Source organism: Schistocerca americana, chromosome 6, assembly GCF_021461395.2.
Source record: "Schistocerca americana isolate TAMUIC-IGC-003095 chromosome 6, iqSchAmer2.1, whole genome shotgun sequence".
Classification (NCBI taxonomy): domain Eukaryota; kingdom Metazoa; phylum Arthropoda; class Insecta; order Orthoptera; family Acrididae; genus Schistocerca; species Schistocerca americana.
The window spans coordinates 165624888-165639648 of NC_060124.1; the positions used below are offsets into that span (position 1 = coordinate 165624888).

The 14761-nt window shown below is 41.3% G+C and overlaps 1 protein-coding gene across 1 annotated transcript in view; it reads left to right on the plus strand.

Annotated features, from left to right (window-relative positions):
- Positions 1–14153, plus strand: part of LOC124619403 (probable ATP-dependent RNA helicase DDX43) — an 86127-nt gene extending 71974 nt beyond the window's left edge. Inside the window, exons 9-12 of the mRNA XM_047145759.1 lie at positions 1338–1485; positions 7172–7413; positions 13646–13808; positions 13889–14153. Coding sequence (XP_047001715.1) covers positions 1338–1485; positions 7172–7413; positions 13646–13808; positions 13889–14077 — 742 coding nt within the window. The 3' untranslated portion in view covers positions 14078–14153. The remainder of the gene's footprint in view (positions 1–1337; positions 1486–7171; positions 7414–13645; positions 13809–13888) is intronic.
- The last annotated feature ends 608 nt before the right edge of the window (positions 14154–14761 follow it).

The window sequence follows — 14761 nt, forward strand, 5'->3', positions numbered from 1 at the left end:
TAAAACCAGTCTCAGATCTTTTTGGAGAGACACTATACATCCTGAATCACATAAACAAGACCAAGTTGTGGCTCACACTTGAATCACATAAACAAGACCATGTTGTGGCTCACGTACACCAGGTTTATTAAAGTGTGTACAACAGAATTTTGTGTGACAATATCTTGCTTGCATAGAGGCTGGGGATGCCAATTTGACTTTTGTAAATGTAGCACCTTGTGAAAGTTGTGCAGATAAATAAAATCAATACAAAAATGTGTGTACTTGTATTTTTATCAGTAGACCGACAGTAAATTTGTAGTGCTCCATTTTTATGTATAGCTTTAGACTCTGGGAAACTCTGGCCGAGAAACAGTTACCTCAAAGTGATAAATTTGCCCTTCTCCACTAGCTCTGGTAATCAGTATCATGAAAATACTGTGTATAGTATGGATATAATCTTTTATGTACCACTCTGTAAATTGTTTTTTCGGTGCTACCTCTATATCATTGAAATTTTCATAAATAGTGTGTGCTCATTTACTTAGTGTGATTTAAATATTTGAGGAATGTCTTGAATTTATAAGTGTATTTTCTAATTCTGTATTTCCTGTATTCCCGTCATTTATCAAGGTATATGGATAGAGAGGAGAGTAGGGAGAGCAGCTTGGAGGATAAAAAGAAGTTGAAGAGAAGTTGGGAAAATGTTTTGTTTATTTTGGGAAAATTGACACACTAAATGATAAGTTTTAAAATATTTGGGTACTCATTTTTCAGGAGAAGTTTTTATTCTTCTCTGGCTCTTCGTCCTCCCCTATTTAAATGTAAATCACATTGACAGTTGTAGTGTTGACTTGGTTATATTCAAAATGTAATAGATTGGTGTTGCAGTGTGACACATGGTAGGTGATAAATTGTTTAATGAAGTATGTGTAATTGCCTGATTTGAGAAGGTAATATTGGCCCAGATTTGAGAAGGTGACATAGGCAGTGTGATAGATAGAATTGCAATTCTCAAATAGAGTTGAATTGGGGGATTAGAGATAATTTGAAGATTTGTGTATTGAATCATATTGACACTTTCTTGCAAGCTAATCAGGTAAAGTTTTAGAGGCTTAGGAAGTATGTTGTTCTGGTTTATGTAATTGTTTTTGCTGGTTAGCCTTCTGCTACATTTTGTGTAAGGAGAATGGTATTTTTCTGATTTATCTCAATACTTTCAAAAAAAATATTGAATAGGAAAGAGACATGTAGCACTTTGCTCTTTTACTTTGTGTAATGTGTAGAATGTAGTCAGTGACTTCATCAAAATAACAAATGAGATGACAATAAATTGATATGACCTTTTTTATTCACAGTGCAACATGGCCTGAGGGAGTCAGACGACTTGCACAGTCTTACATGAAAAATCCTATACAGGTGGTAATTGGAACACTGGATTTAGCTGCTGTTCATTCTGTAACACAGCATATAGAAATGATTGATGAAGAGGACAAAAAGGATAGAGTATGTGAAAGATGTTAGTACATTCATTACTGAATTGTGAATACCAAAATGGAGCAGTAACTTGAGTGTCAAAATTTTGGACAACAGTCTTTCCTCGATTTTTATTTCTTCTCTATTTCTGGGGGCAGATGCCAGTAAATTGTTAAAATTGTAGTTACTTAGCCTAAAAAGAAATAGTCATGCCACAATTCTAATCTGCAGATTGACTTGACATAACAAACTTAATGTAGCATTTGTTGCCTATACCAGAGCAGCAAAATTCACTGAAGAATCATATTAAAAGGAATCTGCTGCTGAAACAATATGAAATAACAAACTTAATGTAGCATTTGTTGCCTATACGTGAACAACAAAGTTCACAGAAGAATCAAATTAACAGGAATCTGCTGGCTGAAACAATATGAAATGTTAGTAAAACTGTAGAATCAGTTTTGTCACATCATTACATTTGTATCACGTTACAAGATATAAAAACCCTTGCAGAAGATTGTCTTTTTGCAGGTTGTTGTGGTGGATCTGGCATCCAATTATGTATCAGACGTGTTCCTTGTGTTTCAGCGCAGGTGAATGTGTAGCCAAGATATCAGTGTGAGTACACCATCTGGCATGATTCTAGACTTGATATGGATAATTCAACAAAGACCAGAAGTATGAAGGGATCTAGGTCCAAAATAATGATCATGTAGGGGACAACTGTAATAGTATCTTTACTATCAAAGGTCCAATGGAAGCTCAGGCGAATGTTCACCATAGGAGCTGATTCAACTCAGTTGATGGGATATCCAGACACAATCATCGACCTGGCATAACAACGAATGTGATTCATCTGATCAGATGGACATGTTGCCATTGATCCATGCTCAGATTTCAATGACCCTGTTCCCAATGCAATTGTAACTGACAGTGTCATGGGGGGGGAGGGGGGGGATCATTCGGAATGACGTCTGTAGTCAAAGCGTCTCCCTGATCGCCTGGCTGCAAGCTGTTGCAGTTTGCATTTTGCTTCCTCAATTTGTCTTTTCGCTTTGTGCTGTTTACATTCTTCCGTCATTAGGTGTCACCAGGGCAGACTTTCTCCACCTTATTGTGCAACTCCCTCACCCCTTTTTGCTGCTCAGTGACTTTAACATACACTGTCCCCTTTGGGGCTCTTCCAGAACCTGTCAGGGAGGTGCGCTCTTGGCTGACCTTCTCAAGCAACTCAACCTCAACTGCCTTAACATTGGAGCACCTACGTTCCTTTCAGACTCAGCGCACACCTATTCCCATTTGGACCTTTCCTTCCGCACTGCCCAGCTTGCCTGTCATCTCAAGTGGTCCATTATCTCCAACATGAACTTGAGTGAGCATTTTCCATGTGATTTCTGTTTCCTGACTCCTAACCAACCCATGTGCACACCCAAATGGCAGCTTTCTAAGGTTCACTGGAGTCTTTACTCCTCTCTGGCAACATTTGATGAACATAATCTCCCCAGGTGTGATGACCAGGTAGAGTACCTTAACAACGTTATCTTTACTGCCGCAGAATGTTCCCTTCCTTGCATTTCATCTTCACCATACCATGTTCCGGTCCCTTGGTGGACTGAGGCGTGTTGTGACACAATTTGCGTGAGGAGACGGGCTCTCCACTTTTGTAACCATCATGCTCCGATGACAAAGTGTATTCATTATAAACATTTGCCTGCACAGTGTTGTCATGTTCTTTGGTACAGCAAAAAAGCTAACTGGATTTCATTCACTAGTTCTTTTAACAGTTCCACTCCCTCTTCCGTTGTGTGGGCCAACCTCAGACTGCTCCCTGGGACCAAGGTCCATTCCCCAATTTCCGGCCTGACTGTAGCGGATGATGTCATAGTGGATCCTACTGATCTCCAACACTTAGGGCCACTATTTTGCGGAGATTTAAAGCTCCCCCCCCCCCCCCCACTATCATCCTGCCTTCCTCGATTGGAAACGAGTGGAGGCGTCTCGGGCAATATCCTTCAGAATCATGAGAGCTACAGTGCCACTTTTACTATTAGGGAGGTCCATCACGCTCTAACTTCGTCCTGATCCTCCGCTTCAGGGCCAGACAACGTTCACCTTCAGATGTTGCTGCACCTTTCTCTTGCAGGCAAGCATTTTCTACAAAAATCGTATCTGGGCAGAGGGCACATTTTCCAGACGCTGACATGAAGCCACTGTCATACCCATACCTAAGCCTGGTAAGGACAAACACCTTCCTTCCAGCTACCACCCCATTCATTTTTCTCGCCAGCTGTGTTTGCAGGGTGATGGAGCTTAAGATTCATGCTCAGCTGGTATAGTGGCTTAGTCTCACAATTTACTAACCACTGCACAACATGGATTTAGAGCGTGCAGTTCTGCAGTGGACCATCTTGTCACTTTGTCAACCCATGTCACGATTTTTTTCTGCAGAAATACCAAACTGTGGCCGTGTTTTATGATTTGGAGAAAGTCCACAACAGCTTCTGAAGGACTGGTATCCTCCGTACTCTCTACATGTGGGGCTTCCGAGGCCGCATGACCCATTTCCTTCAGGATTTTTTAAAAGACTGAGTTTTCAAGGCGTGTGTAGGTTTTGCCTTGTCACACCTTCATCCAGGCAAACAGTGTGCCTCAGGGTTCCGTCCTGGTCATCGTCCTCTTTGCTATCGCCATTAACCCTGTTGTGGCCTGTCTCTCGCCGGGCATCTCTGGCTTCCTTTTCATTGACGATTTTGCCGTCTGTAGCAACTCCTTGAGCAGCGTCTTCAGCATTGTCTCGATCCTCTTTGCTCGTGGGACATCGACAATAGCTTTCACTTTTCCACTGACAAAACCATTTGATTTTCTGGTGGCGTAAAGTGTTTCTTCCACTGTCTATACATCTTGGACCTGTTGCTCTTCTGTTCATTGAAACTACGAAATTCTTGGAGCTCGTGCTTGATAAGAAACTTTTGTGGTCCTCCCATGTCTTACATGGCCGCTTGCTGTGACTGGTTCCTCAGTGTCTTGAGAATTCTCAGCAGTACTTCCTGGGGAATGGATCGGATAACCCTCCTCAATTTCTATGGATCTCTTATCCATTCAAAACTAGACTGGGTGTTTCATTTATGCATCTGCATGTCTGTCCATCTTACATTGTCTCAATACAATCCACCATCGTGGCACCCGTTTGGCCTTTGGCACCTTTTACACTAGCCCGGTTGAGAGTTTGTATGCAGCAGCTGCCGAACTACCGCTGTCATGCCGACATAGTGTTCTCCTCAGAGGATACGCATGCCATTTGTCTGCCATGCCTGGCCACCCGTCGTTTGCCTCCTTCGATGACTTATTGCCAATATGGGATGCGTCACTCTTCTGTTACCTCCTGGAGTTTGTTTTCAGCTGTTGCTCTGGCAGCTTAACTTCATGCTACATGCCACTTTTCCGATGGTTGTGAACTTTTCACCACGTTAGCTTTGTGTGGTGGCCTGTGTTCACATTGGACTTCATTCACTTCCTAAGGATACTACTCCAGACTTGTTCTATCACTGTAAGTCTCTCAGCCATCACATGGATCTTCTCGGTAGTACCTTTGTGTACACTAATGGCTCTCTGACTCAACGAGGTGTTGGGTGTGCCTTCGTCAGTGGCACAGATAATTTTAGATATCGGCTTATGGAACACTGCTCAGTATTTACAGCAGAGCTCTTTGCCCTGCATCAGGGTATGCAGGACACCCGTCAACGCAAGGTTTTCAATTGTCATTTGCACCAACTCTCTGTACTCTTCAGAGGCTGTGTGTGCTGTACACTGGCCATCCATTAGTGCAATGGGTCCAGGAAAGCTTTCACTTGCTCACTCTTGCTGGAGTCTCTATGATGTTTATGTGGGTCCCTGATCACCTCAGTCTGACAGGAAACAAGGCTGATAACACTACTGCCAAGGCTGCAGTCCTCTTACGTCCACCCGCTAGTTCTTCCATTTCCTCCGTTGATCTCTGTGTTGCTGTCTGTCAGCAGGTTATCACTTTGGCATCACCACTGGTCCACCCTTCATGGGAACAAGCTCCGGGGATTTATACCTCTCCCAGTGGCTTGGCTGACCTCTTCTCGGCCCTCTCGCCACGAGATCGTTTTAGTTAGGTTTCGTATTGGGCACTGTCTTTTTACCTATTGCCATTTAAGTGGTGAGGCCCCACCTGATGGAGTGCCCTTTTTTAACCACTTAGGTTCTAATATGTTTGCCTTCTGAGTTATTGGCCATTTTAGTGAATGACATGCAGATTGTCGACCACGTTTTACTCTTCATTCGTTGTAGCAATGTGGCGAAGGACATTTAATCTTCCGTTCAGTACTCCCATTGCCTGTATGGCATATTTTATGGACCTTTCTCCAAGTTCCTGTTTTTAGCTCTTTCCTTCTGTTGATTGGGCTTAACGTGTAGTTGCATTTAACTCCCTTTGGTGTTCGTGTTATATGGTTCTGAAGTGGGTGCGTATGACCTTATTTGTTTTTGTGCCCCAAAACAAAACATTTTGATTGTTTTATTAGCATAATAAGGCAAATATTTTTAATCACAGGAGGAAAGTTGGTAGTACACGGAGGAAATTGAGATCAGGTAGCTCATTGAGAATGCATTTCAATTACTGACTTCTGATAATCAAATAAAGTAACAGGCAGTGGGAGTGATTCTACCCCAGTAATGGGGAGTCTTGTTTAGGATTTTATGTTATTACAAAGCTCAGAGTACTGAACATTTCCACTTAGAATAAAGGTGTTGCCAGTGCATGGTTTGCTGACATTGATTAGTTTGAAATATCAGTTAAGACTTGTGTATTTTCAAATTATCTTCTGGTGAGTTTCATAGATACTGCCATTTTCACTTCTGCTCTTCTGAAAAGGTGAGATGGGACAAAATCCATAATCTTAGGCCAGTGAATTCGTGTGTCGACATGCCCTAAGTTACAGTTAATAACTGAATAATTCTGAAGAAATTTCGAATATAATTTGTTAAAAGTACGTGCGTGCGCTTTGTATATCTCTGGCTCTAGTGCCCAGCCTTGGTATAGGATAGTAAAAGAGCGTACACTTTAGATTGTGTTACTCCTGAACAAAGTTTTTAATGCAAGAATCTCCACAATAATTACCATTTCAACAGAGAGGAGTGTCAGTGCTTACCAACAATTAAAAACAATAATATGACATGGTTCTGCATGCATAAATGAAAAATTGGGAGAACAAATTATCATATAACACCAAAAATGCTCTCATTTCTGCCAAAAGTTTGTTGAGTATGGGTAAGTTATCTCAGCTTTTGTGCCCTCACTAGTAATTATGGAAAAAAGTTACTGGAAGTTTATATACACACACCTAGCCCAGTGAAAAAAAAAAAACAGTTTTCTTTCAACTAATTTTGTGCAAATGCTGAACTTCTTCTAATGTAACTAAACAAAAATTATTGAGCATGCAGCACATTATCCTACGCAGCCATACAGCAGAAAGCCCAACGTTTTGCACTATGTTATTCACTAGGTCTTTTAGTTATTGTGTAGAGGTTTTTCTTTGTATTGTGAGATACTGTATGTAGTTATTTTGTTCTCGTTGCATATGATTTGATGCCATTATTTATCTCGGAGGAGCTATAGAGAAGGGAAAATTTCCCAGTGGCAATTGAAAGTTTTGTTTGTAGTAAACTAATCTGATACATGATGTTCTTTTAGGTACTGGAATTTCTTGAGAACATGGGTCCTGACGACAAGGTGATTGTCTTTGTTGGGAAGAAAATGAGAGCAGATGATTTAGCAAGTGATCTCTGCTTAAAAGGGATTGATTGCCAATGTATCCATGGAGATCGTGAACAGGCAGATCGAGAGCAAGCTTTGGATGATCTGAAGTCTGGTTGTGTTAGGATTTTAATTGCCACAGATGTTGCTTCAAGAGGAATTGATATTACTGATGTTACGTAAGTTGTGCATTCGTATCCCATCACATTTTTAGTAAGAATTACACTTTTCCAAAAAGTGTATAAATGTTAATGTAATAATGTTTGAAAGTAATATTTGAAAATTATTAATATTTATAATAATAAAATCAGTAACATTAACCTGCACAGGAAGAAATCTTTAACTGCAATTACTTGTGTGTACTCTCAGTATTTTCACATCATGTGTAAATCTGTTTTGGTGTCTGTATATTTAGACACCACAATCAAAGAGAAAACTGAAACATTACCTCTTAAGTGAAGGAACTGTTATGACCTATCCTTTCCATCATCACTGCCAACAACTAGATCTAAACCATTTCTGGTTTATTCTGCCCTAGAATATTTTGCTCCATCCATTTCTTAGGCCGAACGATCTTCGATCTTCATAGTTTTGGCTTACAGTTCAGTAGTGACTTGAGTATCCCTTCTTGGATTCTAGTTTCATGCTGTTTCCATGTGCTATTTTACTTTGTAGCTTCTTTATTCAGATTAAATGTTTCTTTCCTAATTTTTTTTCCTTCCTATCAAGTGTGAATAGCCAGCAAGTACTCTTAGAAAGTGCAGCTCTTCACTTGTATACTTTTGCTTTGTCATTTAATAAGTGCCCAGCATTAACGTCAGTACATTGATACCCCCTTATTATATTGTTCAGGAAGTATGTATCTTCTTGTACTTTAAAAAGGCTATTTGATTGTGCCACAAGGCTACTGAAATTTCTCTAGCTTTGTTCTCTCATCATTTTTTGATATCAACTTTCTCTATCCAAGGTAAAGGCATTTTTTGACTTGCACTCATATTGGCTGTAACTAGTTCTAAATGCCATCACTTTTGTTTTTGTTTTCTTCATTTATGTTAATGAATGTAGAAAAGTAGTCTGTTAAAGAGGACCGCTAAACCTTTCTTACTCGAAAGCCAAAACCATCAGTAAATTTGTTGATATAATTGTGAAATAGTTGTTAATCATTACATATTCTTACCTTCACATTGTATAATTCCCAGCTTTTAAATTCCTTTGGACTGGTAAATCTGTTAATGCAATGTCAGTATTATGAAAAGGGTAGGTTGCTTCTCGCCATATAAGAAGGTTGTTGAGTTGCAGACAGGCACAACAAAAAGAGTATTAAACAAGTAAGCTTTCTGCCAGAAGGCTTTCTACTGAAATAGACTACACACACACACACACACACACACACACACACACATTCATGCAAATGCAGCTCACACACACGAGAGCTGTTTCTGGCTACTGAGACCAGACATCAAGACAACAGCACATGATCGGAGAAGCAGTCTGGGTGGTGGGGGTAAGTAAGAGGCTGGGGTGGGGAGGGGGAGGGAGAGCAGGGTACAGGCGTGTGATGGTAAAGTGCTGTTTGTGGGAGAATCCAGAGACAAGGTGGAGAGAGGTTAGGGCTGGTTACACGGGGGAGGGAGGGGGTGTTGAAGAAGGAGAGAAGTAAAAAGGCTGTGGGTGTGCTTACAGGAGGTGGCTTTCGAGTGGGAACAGGGAATGGTTTACATGGGCAAAGGACAATGATTAACAAAGGTTGAGGCCAGGAGGGTTGCGGGAATGTAGGATATATTGCAGGAAGAGTTCCCATTATGTGCAATTCAGAAAAGTTGGTGTTAGGAAGGATCCAGGCACAGGCTGTGGAGCAGGCATTAAAATTGAGAATGATGTGATAGGCAGCATGCTCAGCAACTAGTTGGTCCAGGTGTTTCTTGGCCACAGTTTGTTGGTGGAAATTAATGCAGACAGACGGCTTGTTGGTTGTCATGCCCATGTAGAATGAAGCTCAGTGGTTATAGCCTAGCTTGTAGATCTCATGACTGGCTTCACAGGTAGCCATGCCTTTCATGGGATAGGTGATGCTTCTGACCAGGATATAAATGTCTTCTTTTCAATCTAACATGTATGCTAAGTCATAGTCAGTAATATCTTGTATGTATCTACATTTTTCTGAAACCCAAACTAATCTTCCCCATGGTCATCTTCTACCAGTCTTTATATTCTTCTCTAAGTAGTGCGTGTCAGTATTTTGCAATCTTGGCTTTTGAAACTGTTTGTTCAGTAGTATCCACACCTGTCAACTCCTTTGTGAGTACATTCTTGACACACATGGGGCCCGCCCTTGCAGTACTGCTTCCTTTTCTGTGCTGCATGTCTATCTTCCTACTATTCTTTCTCCCCTCCCTTGTGGACAAAGTCTTGTGTAAAACTGGGTAACCAAAACTTATGAAAGTGTTATTCTTGCCTTTGTCTCCTTTCTTGTTCTGACTTCTCCTTTCCTTTCTCCGCTTTGACTTTTGAGGTCTCCCTTTGTCGTTCTTCCTCCCTGTGTGTGCTTGAGGGCCGGTTCACACATTTGATGGTCAATGGGCAATGCGTAACTCAAAGAACCCAGGTCAGCAAGTAGGGCTCGTGTGTACCTCTGGTGAAGGCCAGGCCCAGGGAGGGGTGATTGCCAGAGCTGTTACCTTCCCAACTCCCAGTTGGTCCCTCTGTCTGCAGTTGGGGAGATGTGCCTGAGGTGTGAACAGTCACCTAAGGCGGGTGGTCTCGCCTCTTTGGGGGCCCAGATGGAAGGAGCACGCCATTGGCAACACTGGCAATCGTGGAGGACTCACCCATGATGAGTACATCAACTCCATCGATGCAGCCTCCATCTAATAAATGGAAATTCAAAGAGGCCAAGGACACAACAAATCTTCCAGTTGCACACACTACCTCAAGGTGCCGGGCACAAAAGGTGGTCAGAACTTTTCTACAGTGAACGTGCATGTCATTCAGAAATGTGTGGACATAATTGCAGGTCCACTAATGTCCTACACTTGCTTATGCAATGGTACTTTGCTTCTAGGCACATAGTGCCTTTCAAGCCCAAAAACTACTTAAAGCTACACCCTCAACAGATATCCTGTTCATGCGGAGGCTAATTGAATACTGAATTCTTCGTATGGTGTCATATACTCTCAGGTACATGATGGTATTACTGAGAGGGATGTTCAACATTATCTCTATGATCAGGTTGTAATTGCAGTCCATATTGTTATGAAGTGGGTTGATACGAATTTGTGCTTACTCGCAACCTTTTCTTAATGTTTGATCAAGTGGTGCTCTCACTGAAGATAGACAGGCGACGAAGTCAACATCATCAGACTCTACATACCGAACATAATTCGTGGCTCCTAATGTCAGCATTATAACCCTACTTGCTTATCCCATAAAAACACAGCCAAATGTGTAACTTGTGGTAGGGCTGTTCTGCAGTGGCAATTATGCCTCTTCATACCGCGAATGGCGTGTGTACCCCTATGAGTGAAGGAAAAGGTACCCTTCAGTGTAGCTTGTGAATGTTGATTAGCTGAAAGGCTTGCGTACCACTATCTGGCAGTTACAGTACCATTGTTCCTACGTCAAGGCCTATGAAAGATGTTGTTGTTGTGGTCTTCAGTCCTGAGACTGGTTTGATCTTCAGTTAAGTGCTATGGTTGTGAAGTTGTGCTAAGGTGATGTCCTCACCTCCTGCCACAACAGTTGCTCAACCCACAAGAAACCCTTTGCCCACACCGGTGAAGTCACTTGTGACGCAACCAGAACAACGTAAATTTAAAAAGGAATGCACACATGATGACTTTTTGCACCCCTCAAGTCACAAATGTATTTGTCCACTTCTGCCAAACACAAAGGTGCTGAGAAGTCGGACAAAAACAAATATTCTTCCCCTTCTCCAACCCAAAAATCCTCTAAAACAGTGACATCACGCGGCACCTCCATCCGTCGACCTCCATTTCATCGATGCAAATCACAAACTGATTTTCCATGCTGGAGTCAGCTGACTGACCCGGGGAGGTTATTGGTACCTGTGAAGAAATAATGGAACAGGATCCTCCAGCTTCAGAACCATGTAGTTATATGCAGCCGAAGTCTGGCACTCAGCAAGCACCAAAGTAATTGCCCCTTTTAAGAGAAATATCTTACGTCATCTAATATGGCTGTTCTCCAGTGCATCATTCGCGGCATCAGATCACGCAGGGCAGCGTTAAGCTGGTATTTTGATTGTAGTGCCCAGTTTTATGCCTCCAAGAAATGAAATTACACCCTCAAGATCACTTTGATGTCTTCATTGCAGTACATTTCGACCTTCCTTCCAAGAAACAAACTCCAGCTCTAGTGGAGTCATGATGCTCATTTGGGACATCCTGAGCCAAACCATTTCATTGAACACAAACTGTTGATGTCCATCTTTCTCTCCCCAGTTATATCTTTCCTCTTTGTAATATCTACATACTGCCATTCTCTGACCTCAATAGGGCAGAAATACTGTAGCTTACTGCCCAGCTCCCTCAACACTTTCTGCTACTTGGCAACTTCAACACCTACCATCCCATTTGGGGCTCTCTGAAAACCTGCCCAAGAGGCTCTCTACCGACAGGTATTCTCAACCAGTTTACTCTTTTCTCTTAACACTGGTGAACACACATTTCTTTCAGACTCCACACACACTTTCTCGCACCTGGATCTCTTGTTCTGTACTGCATAGCTTGTCCACCGTCTATAGTAGTCCATCCTCTGACACATACTCAACTGACCATTTTCCGTGCGTAATTTGTCTGCTGCCTTATGTCCTATCTTTGCGCAGTACCGACTGGTAGCTTTCTAAAGCTGAGTGGTGGCTCTACTCTTCACTCGCAACTTTAGACAAACAAAATTTCAATAGCAGTGATCGTTGGGTGGAGTATCTTACTAGTGTTATCCTTACCGCAGCAGAATGTTCCATCCCGTGAACCTCTTTCCTACTGCAACATGTTTGGACCTCTTGATGGACTGAGGAATGCGTGATGCTGTTCACCCATGGAGACATGCTGTCAGTGTCTTTGAATGCTATCTCACAAAAGAGAACTGTTTGTTATAAATAGTTGCACGTAAAGCATTGTCAGACAAGCTATATGGATCTCTTGTTCTAATTCTTTTAACCGTCTTACTTCCTCTTTTGTTTGCGGTAACCTAAGTCGGATATCTGAAGACACATACACCTCCCGATTCCTGGCCTTACTGTAGCGAACGATGCCATTGTGGACCCTATCGATATTTCCAACACCTTGTGTCAACAGTTCAAAGATATCTTGAACTCTGCCCATTACCTTCTCACCTTCCTACCTCAGAAACAAATGGTGGAGGCTTGAGAGATATCTTTTCCCTTTCAGAATCACAAATACTACAATAACACTTCTACTGTGAGGGAGCTCGAACATGCTCTCATCTCATCATAATTCTCCACTCCAGGACCATATGATATTAACATTCAGATGTTGCAGCACCCATCTCTTGATGGCAAGAACTTTCTCCTTCATACATATAATTGCATCTGGATAGACGGCACACATCCCAGTCGTTGGCATGAAGCCACGGTAATCTCCATACACAAGTCTGGTAAGGACAAACATGTTCCATCCAGTTACTGCCCAGTTGAAGACATGCATGGAAAAACAGGCTAACCCTCAAATGGAAAAGATTGGAGATAAGTGTTGCCATCTGTTGCTGGGTACGGGAACTGTGAGAATTGACTTAGGTCTCACCCCTAAATGTCATTTAGGGGTGAGGCCAATAATGTGAATTGCTCTCTGCTTTGGGTGAATAAGCTGATACAATGCTAAGTGGGGTGTACTGATAGTTGTGTATTGTCCTTAACATCACTTCAGTCATTCTTTTGGCAACAGTTGTAACATATCTGTTATATAAGACTCCCCATACTTGTTGCTTGCATTTGATGTCTCAACTTGTGTGGAGTCAGAGCTCTTTCCTGGTTATTTTTGTCCTTACCTGTTCACTCTTTTTCACCAAATGAAATTGTGTGCACTTGATTAAGACACTGGGCTCTTATTCACCAGGAGTGGCTTCTGATCTATGTATTTCAACCTGTTAGATTTCTGTTGTGTCCCTAAATCACAAGAGGCAAATACTGGTATTGGTTCTTAATCTTCCACTGACCTCATCCTTGTTGAATGAGGACATCTGCTTCACATGTCTAATGACCTCACTATTAGCAGATTTTTCACTAAAATCTGCCGTATGTGTTTCACAGTGAGAGTATGGTTGGTCATCATCAGAAAGAACTGTTAGTAAAATTGTTGAAAGGATGTGCACATAGAAAATGAATATATTCATTATATGTTTCCACATATCTGAATTTTGTTTTATGATTTCCAGGCACATTTTTAATTATGATTTTCCACGTAACATTGAAGAATATGTCCATAGAGTTGGTAGAACAGGCCGTGCTGGAAAAACTGGAGAGTCTATTACTTTGGTGACTCGTAGCGACTGGGCACAAGCAAAAGAACTTATTGCAATACTTGAAGAAGCAAATCAGGTATGTTTCTAACATGTCAAGACATTTTGCAGAGCTGTATAGATTTGTGTGATTACAATACATACATTTTTATTTCCCAGGAAGTACCAGAAGACCTTTATAAAATGGCAGAAAGATTTCAGGCTTGGAAGGAAAAGAGAAATGCAGAAAGGGAGCGTGTTCGCTATGATGGAGATAATACCCGTGGCAGCAGAGGTGGAGATTCCTTTGGTTTTGGAGGCAGAAGAGGACGTGGTGGCGGTGGTGGTCGTGGCCGTGGCAGGTGGTGAAAACTACTGATGTACATAATGTTGTAATGTTTATCTAAATGTTCTGTGATTGAAAATAAATTTTCTTTAATATAAATTGTTAAAATTTTCATTCTGCATTGATGAAAATCTGAACAACTTGTATGGAATTAGAAACCACACGTGTAGCTTAATTATAAGTTGGATTGCATTTGCTTGTTGAGTGTCAAAACTTCCTGCTGAATTAATGCACAAGAAGTGTCACCTTGCATTGTGTTGCAAACATAGGGTGTGTTCAGCTACCTTTGGTTGACACATTGCTGTAATCTGGGTACCCGTCGATTAAATGTGTGCTGAGGTCAAGAGGTAAAAATCTTGAAATCGGTCATGAAATGCAACTTATAAAACTATAGCTGCAGCCCAAGGCTATCTTATTATATCATAAGAAACATGTATTTGTACTTCACCTTCTGCTGCCTCCTACACTAAAGCAGTAATATGAGGTTGCAAAAATATATGTAAATTAATTGGTGTTAATGGTACATCTCATTGGCATGTAGTTATCAGAATCATGTTAGATTTCAGGATCATCAGGAAAAGCCAACACTAAATATGCATGGAACTAAACTTCCTCTTGTATGGAGAATGCTTCTATTTGTACATCCCATCATAATTTTTTGAATCATTTAAAGAGAAACAGTTTTCTGAACCAACTGAAACTTTCCA